The sequence below is a fragment of the Castanea sativa genome, chromosome 1 (assembly GCF_040712315.1).
Source record: "Castanea sativa cultivar Marrone di Chiusa Pesio chromosome 1, ASM4071231v1".
Taxonomy (NCBI): Eukaryota; Viridiplantae; Streptophyta; class Magnoliopsida; order Fagales; family Fagaceae; genus Castanea; species Castanea sativa.
The window spans coordinates 69,601,461-69,617,147 of NC_134013.1; the positions used below are offsets into that span (position 1 = coordinate 69,601,461).

General features: G+C 35.7%; 1 protein-coding gene across 1 annotated transcript; it reads left to right on the top strand.

The window, feature by feature from the left end:
• The first annotated feature begins 4,530 nt into the window (after window positions 1–4,530).
• Window positions 4,531–10,124, top strand: LOC142611996 (dol-P-Man:Man(5)GlcNAc(2)-PP-Dol alpha-1,3-mannosyltransferase-like). The gene is made up of 11 exons (XM_075784137.1): window positions 4,531–4,615; window positions 4,784–4,891; window positions 5,243–5,323; window positions 7,221–7,378; window positions 7,477–7,543; window positions 7,647–7,700; window positions 7,967–8,055; window positions 8,619–8,735; window positions 8,978–9,075; window positions 9,430–9,484; window positions 9,599–10,124. Exons 1-10 carry the CDS (start codon window positions 4,547–4,549, stop codon window positions 9,465–9,467), a joined length of 879 nt encoding a protein of 292 aa, XP_075640252.1. The 5' UTR covers window positions 4,531–4,546; the 3' UTR covers window positions 9,468–9,484; window positions 9,599–10,124.
• Window positions 10,125–15,687: the final 5,563 nt, after the last annotated feature.

Below are 15,687 nucleotides of genomic sequence, written 5' to 3' on the forward strand. Positions count from 1 at the left end.
TTTCCATTTGAAGTTTTGGTAAAAGAAAAAGGAGAAAGAAGACGGAGAGGAAAAAAAAATTTTTTTGTAAAAATGTCAAGTTTACATTTTTTTTTTTTTTTTTTTTTTTCCATTTGAAGGTTTGGTAAAGGAAAAAGGGGAAAGAAGACTGAGAGGAAAAAAATTATTTTTGTCAAATTCTTAATATATTTTTATCTGATTTTTTATTTGATAAATTATAAGAGTAAAAATGTCAAGTTTACTTCAAAATATAATTTTCTCTATAATTTTTTCCTTCTGAAGTTTCATTAACGGGAGAATGAAAGATGAAGGGCTCTAAAAAAGGAAAAAGAAAAAAAAAAAATTCATCCTTTCTTCTTTTCTACTACTATTAAAATTTGAAGAATTGTAACGTATCTTCTATGTTCCTCCAGCCTGGGCCTAGTCTATGTACTTTTTTTTTTTGACTGAGAAAGGTAGAATCATTTTATTCAAATAAATAGATTTATATAAGTGTAAGGAAAAGGGGGTCCACGGGCTAGCTGTGCTAAATTGGCTTGTCTGAAACCGTGGACAAGCATACAATTGTACGAAATGCATTAAATAACATTTCTCATTAAAATATTGTAAAAGAGCATTGATTGAAAAAGGAAAATTCCACGAAACTAGTGAGGTAATGATTACAAGACTTATGATTAATGGAGTCAAAGATGCTTAACAAACCCCAACAAGTATTAACAAACCCCAACAAGTATTAACAATAAAAGATTCTTTGAGACAAATAAAAGTTAATTGACAAAAACTGACCTTTTTAATTATCTATATAGAAGCTTTATTATTATTATTATTATTATTGGAAAGTTTATTTCATTAAACTAGAATTTGTATAGGAGTGGTGGTCATGTATATCACAGTTACTAAAAAAGACCAAAAAATAAAGTGTACCAAAGTCCAACATAACTTTTCAGCAAAAGAAAAGAAAAGAAAAATTTCAGCAAAAGAAAAAAAAAAGGAAAAAAAAAGAAAAGAAAAGTCCAACATAACTTTTTTCACGAAGAGTGATAAGATGTAAATGACGGGCAAAGATAATAAAAATGAAGGTATATTAATTACTTATTATCCATCAATCATAGCTAAATAGTACCATTTTAGTAAGTTTTTTTTTTTTGAGAATTCCATCTGTTGATACTTTTATTAACTGGGACGTAAATCAGCGTTTACAAAAGCTAGTAAATTTGGCGGAACAGACTCCAACCAAATAGCAATTAGAAAGGAAAATTTTGCTATCCTAACTAAAACATCTGCTACCGCGTTGCTAAGGGAATGAGAGAGCGACCAATTCTTTATAGAATTTAAGTGATACAACGTGTCCTGTAGTAGGTGACCAAACTCTGAGAAAGTCTTATCTCCATCTCTCAGTGCTTTAATCACAATTTGCGAATCTCCCTCCAAGATACAATCTTCTATCCCCATCTCTCTTGTGAATTAAGGCAGCTACTCTCCTAGCAGCAAGCATCTCCAGAACTGTAACCGAAGCAGGAGCATGAATCTTCTCAGAGAGCACAGCTTTAACTTGGCCCGTAATATACCTAACAACCACTCCGATACCCGCCTCTCCAGTTTCTGCGAAGAACGCTCCGTCAAAATTTGTTTTGAAGTGGTGAGCGTCTGGCGGTTTCCACCTCACTGTTCGAGGCTTGTGGTGTTTCACCGTTACTCTGTTAAACTTCTTATACTCGGACAGATAGTGATGGGCTTCCCATTTTAGTAAGTCGAGAATTAATTCAACAAGTTTGGGAATGATGTTGTATCCAGTCAAGGAACTAGCTTGTCAGCAAAGCCATTAATTTCCTCAAGAACCTTAGAAGAAATGGTTGTTAGCTTCCAAGCCTTTCTACATGCACCATCAAGTACCATAGAAAATTTCACATACTCTTACAATTCAACTCATCTGAATCCAATACAAAGATAGAGAATGTAAAAATTTCGGTATCTCGTAAACTTCTTTTTGTTTACTATAAGTGAGGAATGTAAAATTTCCCAGTCAAATTTACAAGTGATTAATGGTTAGACATATGGTTAAGTGATTAAATTCACTATTTCTTAATAACTTAAACTTTTGAGGCAATTGATAGTTTAATATGGTATCAGAGCAAGAGATCCGAGTTCGATTCCTGGATTTATTCTACCTCCCATTTAAAATGTTAAATTCTCACTTGTTAGGTCCCCACTTATTAAGGAGAAGTTTAGACCCATAAGTGAGGGGAGTGTTAGACATATGATTAAGTAATTAAATTTACCATTTCTTAATAGTTTAAGCTTTTGGGACCATCAGTAGTTTAACATTAATATTGTTTAAGAAAATGTCAAGTTTATCAATAATAATAAAAAAAAAACAGTAAAAAATGTCAATGATAAATATAAATAAAATCCAATTAAAATTTATAAACTTAAATTTTTTTTTAAAATGTCGGCTAGATGTTACGAACACAAAATAATACACAAGTTAATCGATAATATATAAAAATATGATTCAGTAAATAATTATCAACTTAGAAATTGAAAAAAAAAAAGAAAAAAAAAAGAGTTGTTAGATGCTACACCCAATAACACTGTATTGTGAAATTTTTTGTGTTTATAATGTAATTTATTTATTTATTTTTCTTTAGACGTAGAGAGCATAATGGAATTTTTTTTACTTGGAAAAGTCTAGGCACCGTCCTTCTTTTGGCTTGTCCTTGTGGAGGATTTAAAAATAGTGAATCGCAGCTCATGACCGTGAGTGATGGTGTGAAACAAAAGAATGTTTCTTTCAAAATAGTGAAAGTGGTCCAGTTCGATGCTTATAGTACTTATTTGGTAGCTCATTTATTTAAAAGATAATGGAGAAAATGACTTTGGGTTAAAGTAAAGCAGGTCAAGTAAACCTCCACGGTCATTGACTTGTCGTCTTGTGAAATTTCCTGGGGAATTTCTGTACCTGATGAGTAGAACCATTCAATGCTTTATTCTTGTATATGTGAGACTCAAGTTTGCTCAACATTACTAAGCAAATCTAAAGCTAGAGAGGATGACCCAAACTCAGTTGTAAGTGTAAATTAAAAAAAAAACATTTTTTTTTCTTTATTTCCCTAGTTGTTTGTGTTTATTTTTCTTCACTTTTTCTCTCTTCCTTTCAAGTTTGATTCTTGACCAAGAAATTTAATACTAAAGAGTAATGCATCATCATTTCTTTGCTAATTTTTCCTATGATTAATTCATGATGGCAGCTTTAGCAGTGGGTTAGAGTCGGCAAAGTTTGTGGTGAACCTTGATATCCTACAAGATGCATGGACTGTAATTAGGGACCTATGCAAAGAAACCAGTCAAAATGAAGAACCATCTTCCCCAGTGAAATCCAAAGTTTTTGATAAGCCAAACTGTACAAATAGTTGTGTCGGGCAAGCGAGAAAGGGGCATCGTAAATTGGTGGGACGTGCACATTGGTCCAATATTGGGCATGGGCAAGGTTGCCATTCTTGTGCCCGAGGATAGAACCCTCACCTGGATGTGATTATGGCCGATGGCCATATGCTCCACTTGCATTTAAGTAAGTATTTTCTTAATATTTAGTGTGTTCTGCAATATACTTTTCTTAGTAACTATAACATGGATATTATCTTATCTTATGTTATTCCCTCGTAACTGTAGGTGGGTGTGGGTGCCAAGCTCGAAGAGTAGGCCATCCGGCATGGCCTTGATCCACTATCGCGAGCAATTAGTTAGAATGCAGCCGGACCAAGTATGGCAAACAAAAATTCTGTTTGGTTATGTTAATTTTCCTTAAGAATATGATTGCTTCATCCTTTAACATATCTTCTGTTTTAATTTTTGTTTTTCCATTTATCTATGTATTCTCCCCTGTTTCACATTCCTTGATGTTATGATAATTGTTTTTTGTTTCTATTGTAGATTGTATGGCAGCCATACAAGGCAGACCTCGGCCACCTTCCTGACTTTTGCGTTGCAAGGAGGGATACGTGGACGACAAGGGTGCCACATGTGTGTTTTTGCATAATAGAGATACACCACCTAGATCGTGTCCTTCGTCAGTTTGGGTTGGCGCAAGAGCGGCCCGACCATGTTGTGTACAATGAAAAATTGCATAGAATGGACTTGCGTGGGAAGGTGGAAAATAATTGAAGGGAGGAGCATGGACCGTATATCCTTACATGAGATATGAGACAACAACGACTTTGCCATGCACCTCCTCAGACTAGTGAGATGCCTCGCGATCATGACTATTACCGCTGGTACCGTCCGGTCACTCGAAAGTATGTCGACCGCAACAACGCAAAATTAGATATATTGGTAATGTGTTCTAATTAGATATATCTTAGTTGAGTATTTGAGTAGATTACATGAGGATTAAAAAACGCAAAATTGGTGAACCTTGAAAAAGAGGTTTGTTACAGAGGTATTGCTGGAGATTTATATTTGATCTTAATTGTGATATATTTCTATATCCTGGATTCTCCACATGTTTTGTACTTAATTGTGACTTACAGCAGTATTACTTGTGTAGGTGATGGCTAACAGGATGAAAATATATATAGTCATGGAATTTGTGACCGGTGGGGAATTGTTTGACAAAATTGTAAGATAGTGCTTGTTTCCTACTAATGACTAACATATGTGATCTGGAATGAAGTGCCCTAAATTATGTGTACATGATCTATTAATAGACTCTACTTATCATAAAAATGAATGATCCGTTAATAAACTCTATATAATTAACTGGTTTTTGTGCTATTTCTTGATCCAGGCAAGTAAAGGAAGGTTGAAGGAAGATGAAGCTAGAAAGTATTTTCAGCAACTTATTAATGCTGTAGATTACTGTCATAGCAGAGGTGTATTTCATAGAGACCTAAAGGTGTGATTTCTATTTTTGTTTTAGCTATCTGTTTACCTATACTCTTAATGTTTGAGCTGCTAAATCCAGCTAGGTCCAACACATTTCTAAATTGACTTACTTGGTCCCTACTCACCGTCATAGAGAGGAGAAAATTGAGTGACAGTTTAGGGACCAAGTTGGTCAGTTTTGAAATGTCTTGGACCCGATTGGCATTAGCCCAAATTTCAGGAGTTTGCCTGTATTTTACCCTAAAATTAATCTATGCAGTCGGAGGCGATGAACTGATTTTTATGTATAATTGAATGATATTGCATCTATTATAAGAAAATAAAATAAAATAAAGATGTCATTGTGGTTTGTCATTTGCAGCCAGAGAATTTACTGCTGGATGCTAATGCAGTTCTTAAAGTTTCGGATTTTGGATTAAGTGCACTACCACAACAAGTTCGAGTGAGTATGATGACTTAATGTGATGCAGGGAGTGCAAATTCAATTCAATTCAATTTATTGATTTATTTAATTTTAGAAGTCCATTGTCTTTTTACTATCGGTCTATTGAATTATTTTAAGTCTTGTTAGCTAGTTAAGTTATGAGTTATCAAGGTTGTTTTTGTAATTGCATAATTGGGTTTTGGCCCAAGTCAATCAGGGTTATTAGAGTTCAGTCCTAGTAGTCAATGGGAGTAGTATTATGATTGATATATAAAACTTTGTTGGTATTATGCCAATGGCTTAGTGCTGAATCTGCTGATTCCAGGAAAGGATGCACTAGGTGCTAATTCCAAGCAATCCTAGGTTTGATTCCAGGTTTATCCTTTGATTTCTATTCTATTTGTTCCTGCAAAAGATTGTATTGCATCAATTTTGGTATTAGACCGTTAATTGTTCTGCATCATATTGCCTCATAGAAAAAATTGGAAGGGAGATGGACTTACTGGGTAGTATAATGAGCCCTAGCTGTGGACTTACTGGGTATTCATTATATTTGTAAATTGGAAGGGAGATGGACTAGGAGTGAAAGGGTGAGAAATCTAAATGGAGTTGAGAGGCACTGAAGAAATACAAGAGGTGCACTGTAGAGAAAAATGAGATTGACTTCATTTAAGCCTATTCAATTGTTAGTAGTGGTATTGCTTTTATTAGTCCGTTGAATGGAGCTTCTGGAGCATGGAAAGAAACTGATAGAATTTTAAAGTCCTTCCATAGTTCTGGTTTTTCACAGATTTTCCAGAAATCCTTTAGATAAAGACTAAAGTTTTTGTGGGACATGGCTTGGTTTAGTATATGAGAGTTTCTTGCATGCATATATACAGGCGACCTTTTAATTGCAGGATAGGTGGTCTTTTGTCAGGACATTACCATGGACCTTAAGCTTACCTGCTCCCCTCCTAGCCCTAGGTTGATTTAGCATGAGGCTTGTGCTGGTAAAGCTTTCGGGATAATTAGATTCTTCCTCATTTGTCCTCAATGAAGCTTTTATAGGATGACCAAGTAATTCTATGTCGATGATATTCTCACGTTTCTTCAGGCACTGCTGCTATGAAGCCTAAACTCAGTTTCTATTTTAACTTCTGTTAATCAGTTTTTGGCTTTCATGTTGATGGTTCTGCATAGATGTGTGTGGTGAACTTTATTATTCTTGACTTGAATCGACTTCTAGTGGTCTGTTTGCATGTCAGTGTGGGCAATGATGCTCGGACATAGCAGTGGTAAAGTTTGTGTTCTGCTTGAGCCTATGCATGAACATGTGCTTATTTCCATTGTTGATACGAAAGTTGCTTTGTTCGCTGAATTGGGCATTTATTTTTTTGTTTTTTCTTTTGCTGAATTTCTTTCTTTATCTTTGTTGACATTTAGTTTAAGGCCTCCTAGGTGGGTCCAATGATATGATCAAATTGCATCATGAGCTTTATTCACCTTCAGCAGCAAAACTACTTATATTCTATTACTGAGGTGTTATAGCTGTCAGCATTTATAAGTTTAGACCCTGGATATTGCTATTGCTGCCGCTTAGAAAGTTAGTAGATTTTCAAGATCAACTATTGTGCCATGTGCTTGCTCCACTGGCCTTGATCTTTGATGATATGTGCATAACGTTAACTTTGAAATAGAGTCAAGTGTCTGATATGTGAATTTTGAAACCGATTTCACTGACCATGTTATATATTATATTGAAAGTGTTCTCTGGGAATTAATGAGAAAGTAAATTTTCTAAGAAGTATAGTCTTTAGAATTATCCCCCACTGTTTACATATCTCTTAACTTTATTTCAATCTGGGCTTCTTACTCACTCATTTCTCCTTTTGTCCATGCTTTAATAAGCTTCCGTTCTTGAAATGTGTTGTAGCTTCCATGGTGGGCTCTTAGCTTGCTTTGTTTGTCAAAAAGAGTGCACTCTATTTTTGTGCTCCGTCTCTTTAATGACTATTTTGCCACGGCGCTCCTTCATGCTGCAATGGCTTCACTTCTTTACCAAAGGTGGCATCTAGGGTTGATCATATTTAGGTAGCATCTTGGCTTTCTTACTGCACTTCTGTTCTTCCTTTTTTTTTTTTTTTAATGGTAAAAGAAATTGGTTGATGATATCTTTTTTATTTGTACAGTGGTGCCGTTTCAATAAAGATGAATGTGCTACTATATGCTCCATCTCTATTTCTTCTCATGCTAAAAGTACGTTAATCTCTATTTGAGTATATTTCTTCAATTTTATTCTCAATTCTTCGTTAAATTTGCTCAAGTAACCATTTTTGTTCCTGAAACACTTCTTGTATAGGGTATGGATATTATTGGGGTGATATCGGCTTTAGCTGGTGCAGCATTGGTGCAGGTGCTTGCTCTGTCTTCTTCATTCTTAGGGTTGTCAGCATAGGCTTGAAGTTTTTCTTTGATTAATAAGAAATGCTTTATTATTTTTTTCATGTTAAATTCTTTGCAAAGGATACAAGTCTTTTAAATCTGGAAGTTTTGTGTTATTCTTTTGATTATTTTTCCAATGTGCATAGGTGAGTTGGAGTTCAACTATCATTATGTTGTAAGAGAGGGCATTGTGTACAGTGCTCATTTGTTGCACCTACTTGGTGAATGGTTCTACAGATCGTGTTGGGGCTACCTTTTCTCATATCACATCCAATTGCTTACATATTCAGAGCCTTCAATCTTGGGCGTGTCTTCATCCACTTTTGGTACTTTGTTTTTGATTTCATGTGTTTCAGATTCCTGACAACTTTTCTCCATGCAAACTTATTAGCTTGTTCTGCAATAAATGGACAAAGGAAAATAAATTTTTTGTTATATATATATATATATATAAAGAAAGTCTATTTGTGTACTTTTGTCTATTTGAGTATATCTGTGCCCCAAATAGGCTGTTAGAAATCATTCTAGGGCCCAGTAGAGGTCAATTTTATTGAAGTTGGTACCAGATACACTCTCAAGGATCATGGGCCAGTGTGACAATTACTCAATCTAAGAATTCTGAATCATAATACAATACATATCGAATTAGTAACTGGACGAGTTGCAGTGCATCAAAAAAGGGCGGATGCCATGCCTAGTGGTCTATTTGCTGAAGTCGTTTTGAAGTGAAATTGTCCTACATTGTAACATGGTTTTTATTAACATTGTTTTGATGTAACATGATGATTACATGACCAGTATTCTATTTTTGTTGTTATAGTTGTTATTTGAATTAGCAAAGATAAATTTGTCATTCTGTTGAAGAATAACCTGCACTCAATTTTTCCAGGTCTGTTAACTTCAAGTTCATTCCTGAACCACTTTTTGTTTCAAAGGAACTTGCAGTCTCTTTGCTGATTGCTCACCTCGTACTACTTGCAGCTTTCACTCACTACAGATGGAGCAAGTAAGTACAAGGGCTTACATTATCCATTTCAAGTAATAAATTGGAAGTTGCAACGATAATGTAGATATGAAATTTGTGGAAAAACTTTGTTTCTTTCAACGTGGTAAAAGTTCAGTGAGAAGTTATAAATCTGAGGTTCTAAACACCCTCTTGTCAAGCAATAGTAATATGTAGGCGGGTTTTTTTTCCCCAATAGAAGATTGGTATCTGGATTATTGTGTTTGGTTAATGATTTATTGTAGGCATGAAGGGGGGCTTCTCAACTTTTTGCATTCTAGATTTCTCTCTTTAGAGAAGTCTGACAATAGCGGTTCATCCTTCCAGATACTCAATAAAGAACGTAAGTGGTGGACTCTCCCAAATGAAACTTGGAGGATGTCTGACTCTGTATCTTTGATTATTCTCTCTTTATATTAGATTTCAGTCTCTATATATGGATCTCTGTTGCCCAGACACTAACCTATTGCCCTTTTCTTCTCTCTTTCTTCTTTTCCTCCAATTGGATACTAAATTTCTATTATCACTGATTTGGTAGCTAAGCAGCAGTGCTAGTTGCTGAAGCAGTTGCTTGCTTTTTAATCTAATTTTTTATATTTTTTATTTTATAGCAAGATGTATCAAGTTGTAATCTCAAATTAGAGGGTAAATGATTATGAAGCTTTGTGTGAATGATTTTGTTTATATTCTTTGACAGGCATGAACATCACCCAATTCTGGGGAAGACAAATGTAGAATCCTGCATGGTTAAGGTGACTGCTTTTTTTCTTCTGGCTTTATCTCTGCTTTCAAAGTTGATGTATCGGATTATGATGATGTTACTGGTTTACATATCATTAAGACATTCATTACTATTCTGCCTGCAGGATTTGGTTCTAATGAAGCAAAACAATATCAATGCTGTGAGAAACAGCCATTATCCTCAACATCCCCGTTGGTACGAGTTGTGTAGTTTATTTGGCATGTACATGATAGATGAAGCAAATATTGAGACATATGGTTTCGATCTATCCCGACATTTGAGGCATCCTACTTCTGAACCAAGTTGGGCTGCTGCCATGATGGATCGTGTAATTGGCATGGTGGAGAGAGACAAAAATCATGCATGCATTATTTCTTGGTCCTTAGGAAATGAATCTGGATACGGCCCTAATCATTCAGCTTTAGCTGGTATATATCCTTGTTTTGGGTGTGCTATTTGCACGTGCTTGGAAGCAACGTTGGCGAAAGATTTCTGCCTCGTTATTTTAAATCATACATATCATTAGCTTGTTTTTAATTTCTAGACATGTTTGATATCACAAATTTTTTAAAATAAGATTTCTGTACATAACTTGGTTAATGATGTAGTTTCTAAAAAATGTCATTTGCTTTTATGGTAAACTTGTATTAGAACCGTGGTTTGTGTTTCAGAGATCTCTTAACTATTGAATACAAATGATTGAGAATTTGAATCTCTGCTTAGCACATCTCACATAAAAGAGACAATAAATCTTTGGGAATAGGCTGGCTATTAAAATCAGTTTGACAGTATCAGAAGTTGTTTTTGCTTGATATGATGATTTTAGCTTAATGAATTTCACACATTAATTGGTGAAAATGTTGTGAGAAGTTAAGATTAAACTTAATTAGGGAACAGCCATGCTTCCAGGGAGAGAGGTGTGCGCTCTAAATTTTTAACATTTAATCATTATATAGAATTTTATATAAAATTGTTCTCTCTGTCTCTCTCTGAAATTCTACATCAAATTTCTTTCACCATATTTGGGGAAACATGTCTATAAGTTTGGATGTTGTTTCAAAGTTTTGACAATATTATTGAAGTTGCTTCCACAAATATTTGTGTAGATTTTTATTTTTATTTTCGAAACACAGTGGCAGAGCCACATGCACTAAAAGGCTCATATGTCTAAAAGAAAAAAAAAAAAGAAAAAAAAGAAAAGAAAAAGAAGTGACATTTAAAAAAAAATGTGAAAGGTACTCAAGCCTATGAAACTCGAGTATATTTTTAATAAATTTAGATTTAGAATAAGGGCTCTCAACCAAAACTTGTTGTTTCCCATTATATATGTAAGTGCACAAAGATGGATTGAAATTGACCAAAATGGACCAAAGTGGTCTGAATGGACCAAAAGGACCAAAGTGGACCGAATTAGACTAAAGTAGACCGAATTAGACGTATTGGACCAGAGGAAACATCATGAGCGCAACTCGAGTTTTTGACACTCGAGTTTTATTGAGTAAAAATTAAGTCTTAGAAACTCGAGTTTCACTAGGCATTTTTATTATTTCCAACGAGCATGCACTATTTCAGGCAGAGAGTCATGCTCTATTGCAGCGTTTATTTTCCAGTGGAACTCGAGTCTATAAAACTTGAGTTTCACTGGGGAATTTTTTTTCCCCAGCAAAAGCATGCTTTGTTTCAGGCAAAGAGCAATGTTCTGTTTTAAAGGATTTAGCCAATGGAACTCGAGTCTCTAAAACTCGAGTTTTACTGAGAATTTTTTTTCCCATCAGAAGCATGCTCTGTTTCTGGCAGCGAGCAATGCTCTGTTTCTCTATTTTTCCCCCCTCCAAATATGCAGCAAACCAAAAACTGAAATGTATGCACACACCTGCTGAGAAACAGAGATAGAAAAGCTAAGAATGTAATCCACAAATACTCATTGAGATGTAGAGAAGTTGAGAATGTAAATGCACTTAAATTACATCAAAAGACGTTCTCAATCGGCACCAAACTATAGAAATTGTTACGCTCTTTGCATAAACATAGTTTTACAATGTAAATGCACTCAAATCACAACAAAAGTCATTCTCAATATATCAACATTCTAAACATGTCCAACCACGCTTAATTTGCTTGTTCAGATGCTACACTTTCATTCTTCCTAGTGGAGCTGATTGATTTTGTTGGTTGTTGAGTGCCTTTTATTAACATTCATATGTTTTTCTCTTTTATGCACTTTAAAAATCATCAGGACACTTCAATATATTTGTTGGTGATTTGAGTCTAGAGGTTACTGATGCAACGTTATTTGCATGCTTCTCAGTATATCCTAGTTGTTCGTGAGTTCTTCGTGAGTACTGTGTATTCATGGAGGCAATACCAACTGTGTGATGTTTTTATTGAAGCAATTAAGACTTTCTCTGCTGGGAGTGATCCAAGGTTTGAGACTAACAAGAGTTAGAGAGAAATAATTGACTTTATCCATATGCTAATATGCATACCATTTGAGTTTAACTTGTTGAAATAGATGTGTATATTATGTGAGTTCAGACCATAATTTTCACCACGTACTTATAATTCTTGCAAACACTAATACAAGTACACCTTTCCATTCTATACCAACAACGAACAGTAGAGATAAAATGAGCAAGTGATTTCATATAAACTTAGCCAAAAGTAATGAACAATTCATCTGTTAGATTTGCAAAAGGTGCATATACATAATCATCATTTGCCAGACATTAACAGCAACATTTTGTATTGCACAAAACGTGTAGACATTAACAACAACATCGAATGTTCGTAGGTATAAATTTTTGGAAATCATCATTGCTTGAATCTGAGAAGTCTGAAATATCACTTTCATCATCTAACGCAGTAATTTCATTAATAGACTTCATGGCTCGCTCTTGCGCCTTCCCCTTTAGATGCTTCCTAGCTTTTTGGATTGCATAAAAACGGTCTAGCTGCCTTTGCATTTGATTGTTCTCTCATTCAAGGCGAGCAAGTATGTTGGCCGGTTCATCTCTAGGTAACTCGGCTGAGCGTGCCTTAGGAACTCGTAACCTGTGCCATCGACAATACACCTCCAACTCACACCTCTTCTCGTATAGGGTTGACCATGGTGGTTCTGCTATGGTGAACTCCATTGCGGTGGTATCTGTACTTAGTTTTGTAGGTTTACCGACCATGATGTGCCCAACGCTTCCAAGACTCTCGTACGTGTATATTGGCATATTAACGAAATCTCTCTTCTTTCCAACCCATTTCCCTCCATAGTGGTATGTGTATGTTTGTAGTTGTTGATCCGCTGGAACTTGTGATAATTCATTTGTTGAAGTAGATTGAAACTTGTTTCTATGTGTACGAGATGATGTTGAGGCGTTGCGACTCATAGCTTAGTCAACTTACGAAGTTAGTGGTGTAGGAATAAGAGCATTATTGTGGTGCATTTATAACCTCATTCCACTATGTATTCAAGCCTTAAAATTTAACATATTCGGGCTTGTCATGTCAATACAGGCTGGAAAACCACGATATGAAATTTTTGTTCAAATGTTCCCAATGTCACAGTGAGATTCTCTTGTTGTGGGTAGTAGTTGCAGTGTACTGCCATGACTATTCAGCTGAAGAGTATTCATGTGAAGAGTATTCAGCATGCATGTGTTTCATCTGACATGAACTTGACAAGACAATACCGAGTTATGTTAAATGCATCATAAACTTTTCAGGGGTCCTCTGCATTCTTGAAAACAGTGCATTGCAAAAGGATGCATATCTGTGTATTGATGTGAGTGTGAATGATATAACTGGATAGGGTTCAACAGTGCCAAGCTATTGAGCAACACATGTAGCACTGCAAACATCAGTGTAGCAATAGTGGACAGCTAACCCCCAAAATTGATGCATAAACTTTTCACGGATGCTCCGCATCCTTGAAAACGGTGCATTTCTATACTATGCATATCTATGTATTCACGTGAGTGCGGATGGGTTGCATATCTGTGTATTCAAAGGGTTGTCCCGTATGACATTCAACTTATAAAATCTATTTCATTTTACAAAATTTCTCAAAAATATTTGTAGCTCAATTCGCTACCTTCTTTTCTATGCAACCCATATTTGTATAGATTTTTATGTTTATTTTCGAAATACAGTGGCAGAGCCACATGCACTAAAAGGCTCATATGTGTAAAAAAAAAAAGAAGTGACATTTTAAAAAAAATGTGAAAGGAACTCAAGCCTTTGAAACTCGAGTATATTTTTAATAAATTTAGATTTAGAATAAGGGCTCTTAACCTAAACCTGTTGTTTCCCATTATATATGTAAGTGCACAAAGATGGATCGAAATTGACCAAAATGGACCAAAGTGGTCTGAATGAACCAAATTAGACCAACTAGAACCGAATGACTGAATAAGACCAAAGTCGACCAAATGGGACCAAAGTAGATTTCAGGGACCGACTTGGGACCAAATTAAACTAAATGGACCAAAAGGACCATAGTGGACCGAATTAGACGTATTGGACCAGAGGAAACATGCTGAGTACAACTCGAGTTTTTGACACTCAACTTTTATTCAGTAAAAATCGAGTTTTTGAAACTCGAGTTTCACTGGGAAATTTTTTTTTCCACAAGGAGAAGAGCATGCTCTGTTTTAGGCAGAGAGGCATGCTCTATTGCAGCGTTTAGTTCCCAGTGGAACTCGAGTCTCTAAAACTCGAGTTTTACTAAGAAATTGTTTCCCCCCCCAAAGAGCATGTTCTGTTTCAGGCAGAGAGGCATGCTCTATTGTAGTGTTTATTTCCCAGTGGAACTCGAGTCTTTAAAACTCGAGTTTCACTGGGAAATTTTTTTTCAGTGGAACTTGAGTCTCTAAAACTCGAGTTTTACTGGAGAATTTTTTCCCCCCAACAGAAGCATGCTCTTTTTCAGGCAGAGAGCAATGCTCTGTTCCCCCCCCCCCCCCTCCCCCAAACATGTAGCAAACCAAAAACTGAAATGTGTGCACACACCTGCTAAGAAACATAGATAGAGAAGCTAAGAATGTAATCCACAAATACTCATTGAGAGGTAGACAAGTTGAGAATGTAAATGCACTTAAATTACGTCAAAAGGCGTTCTCATTAGGCACCAAACTATAGAAATTATTACGCTCTTTGCATAACCATAGTTTTACAATGTAAATGCACTCAAATCACAACAAAAGTCATTCTCAATATATCAACATTCTAAACATGTCCAACCACATTTAATTTGCAATTCTTACCATACTATTCAAATCACAATCTTCATAGAGGTACATTGGATAGAGAATTACAAGTACATTCAACAAAAACCAAAAAGTTCACATAGAGCCAATACAACGTAGTCACTTTTCCTAAGATCGGCGGTCCGCATGACAAAAACGTCGTTCATGGAAGCATGCTTGAAAAACGTAGAGTAATTACGTTAGGAGACAAGATAGTAAACATTAGGTAAACATCGAATGAACAAAAATTATTTAACCAATGCATAACTTTTTGCCATCTACCTACCTAGTGTGGAACATGGCCGCTTGTGGAAGCGCCACGGGACTGCGGACATTTTCTGTGGTTATGCCTAGAAGCATGACACAGTCCACATGTCTGCTTGGGTTAACTCTCTATCAAATTTGCGTCCTCCCTCCGCCATCTCGGTTCTCGATCCTTATTCCTCACTCCATCCATCTCATTCCTTATTCTTAATTTCACCGGTCGACCTTTGGCCCGCAACAATGCTGGATTAGGCAACCACTTTGGCCCCATGGGATCCCTCCACAATGACTATGACTTAGGAACCACAAATGCATGCTCATAAGTGTTAAGGGCATGGTTCAAACCATAACATGGGTGAATATATGTGGTCGAATCAATATGTAAATAGTCACATACTCTAATTGCATGTGAACACGGGATCCCTATGTTTTGCCATTTCCCACAACTGCATGTTTTTTTCTGTAACCAAACTTCATAACTATGGTTTCCCCCTCTTGCGCTACACGTGTTGAGTTGGGTAACTACTTGAAATATCAGCTCTTCATTGCTAAATGGCTTGAGATAGTGTTTCTTAGAATTACGCTTATTTCCATCCCACGTGGATAAGGCATATTCACTCCATTTCTTACCCTCTAACAACTCATAATGGTATTCTTTGTGCCGGTCATGAAAATATTGAACAATTTTGTTCCAAGTGAACTCAACCAATGC

Coding starts and splice junctions, on each gene's coding strand:
- LOC142611996 (XM_075784137.1), top strand. CDS start 4,547: ATGGCTAACAGGATGAAAATATATATAGTCATGGAATTTGTGACCGGT. Junction 7,701..7,966: donor CTGGTGCAGCATTGGTGCAG/GTGCTTGCTCTG, acceptor ATGGTTCTACAG/ATCGTGTTGGGGCTACCTTT. Junction 8,056..8,618: donor CGTGTCTTCATCCACTTTTG/GTACTTTGTTTT, acceptor CAATTTTTCCAG/GTCTGTTAACTTCAAGTTCA.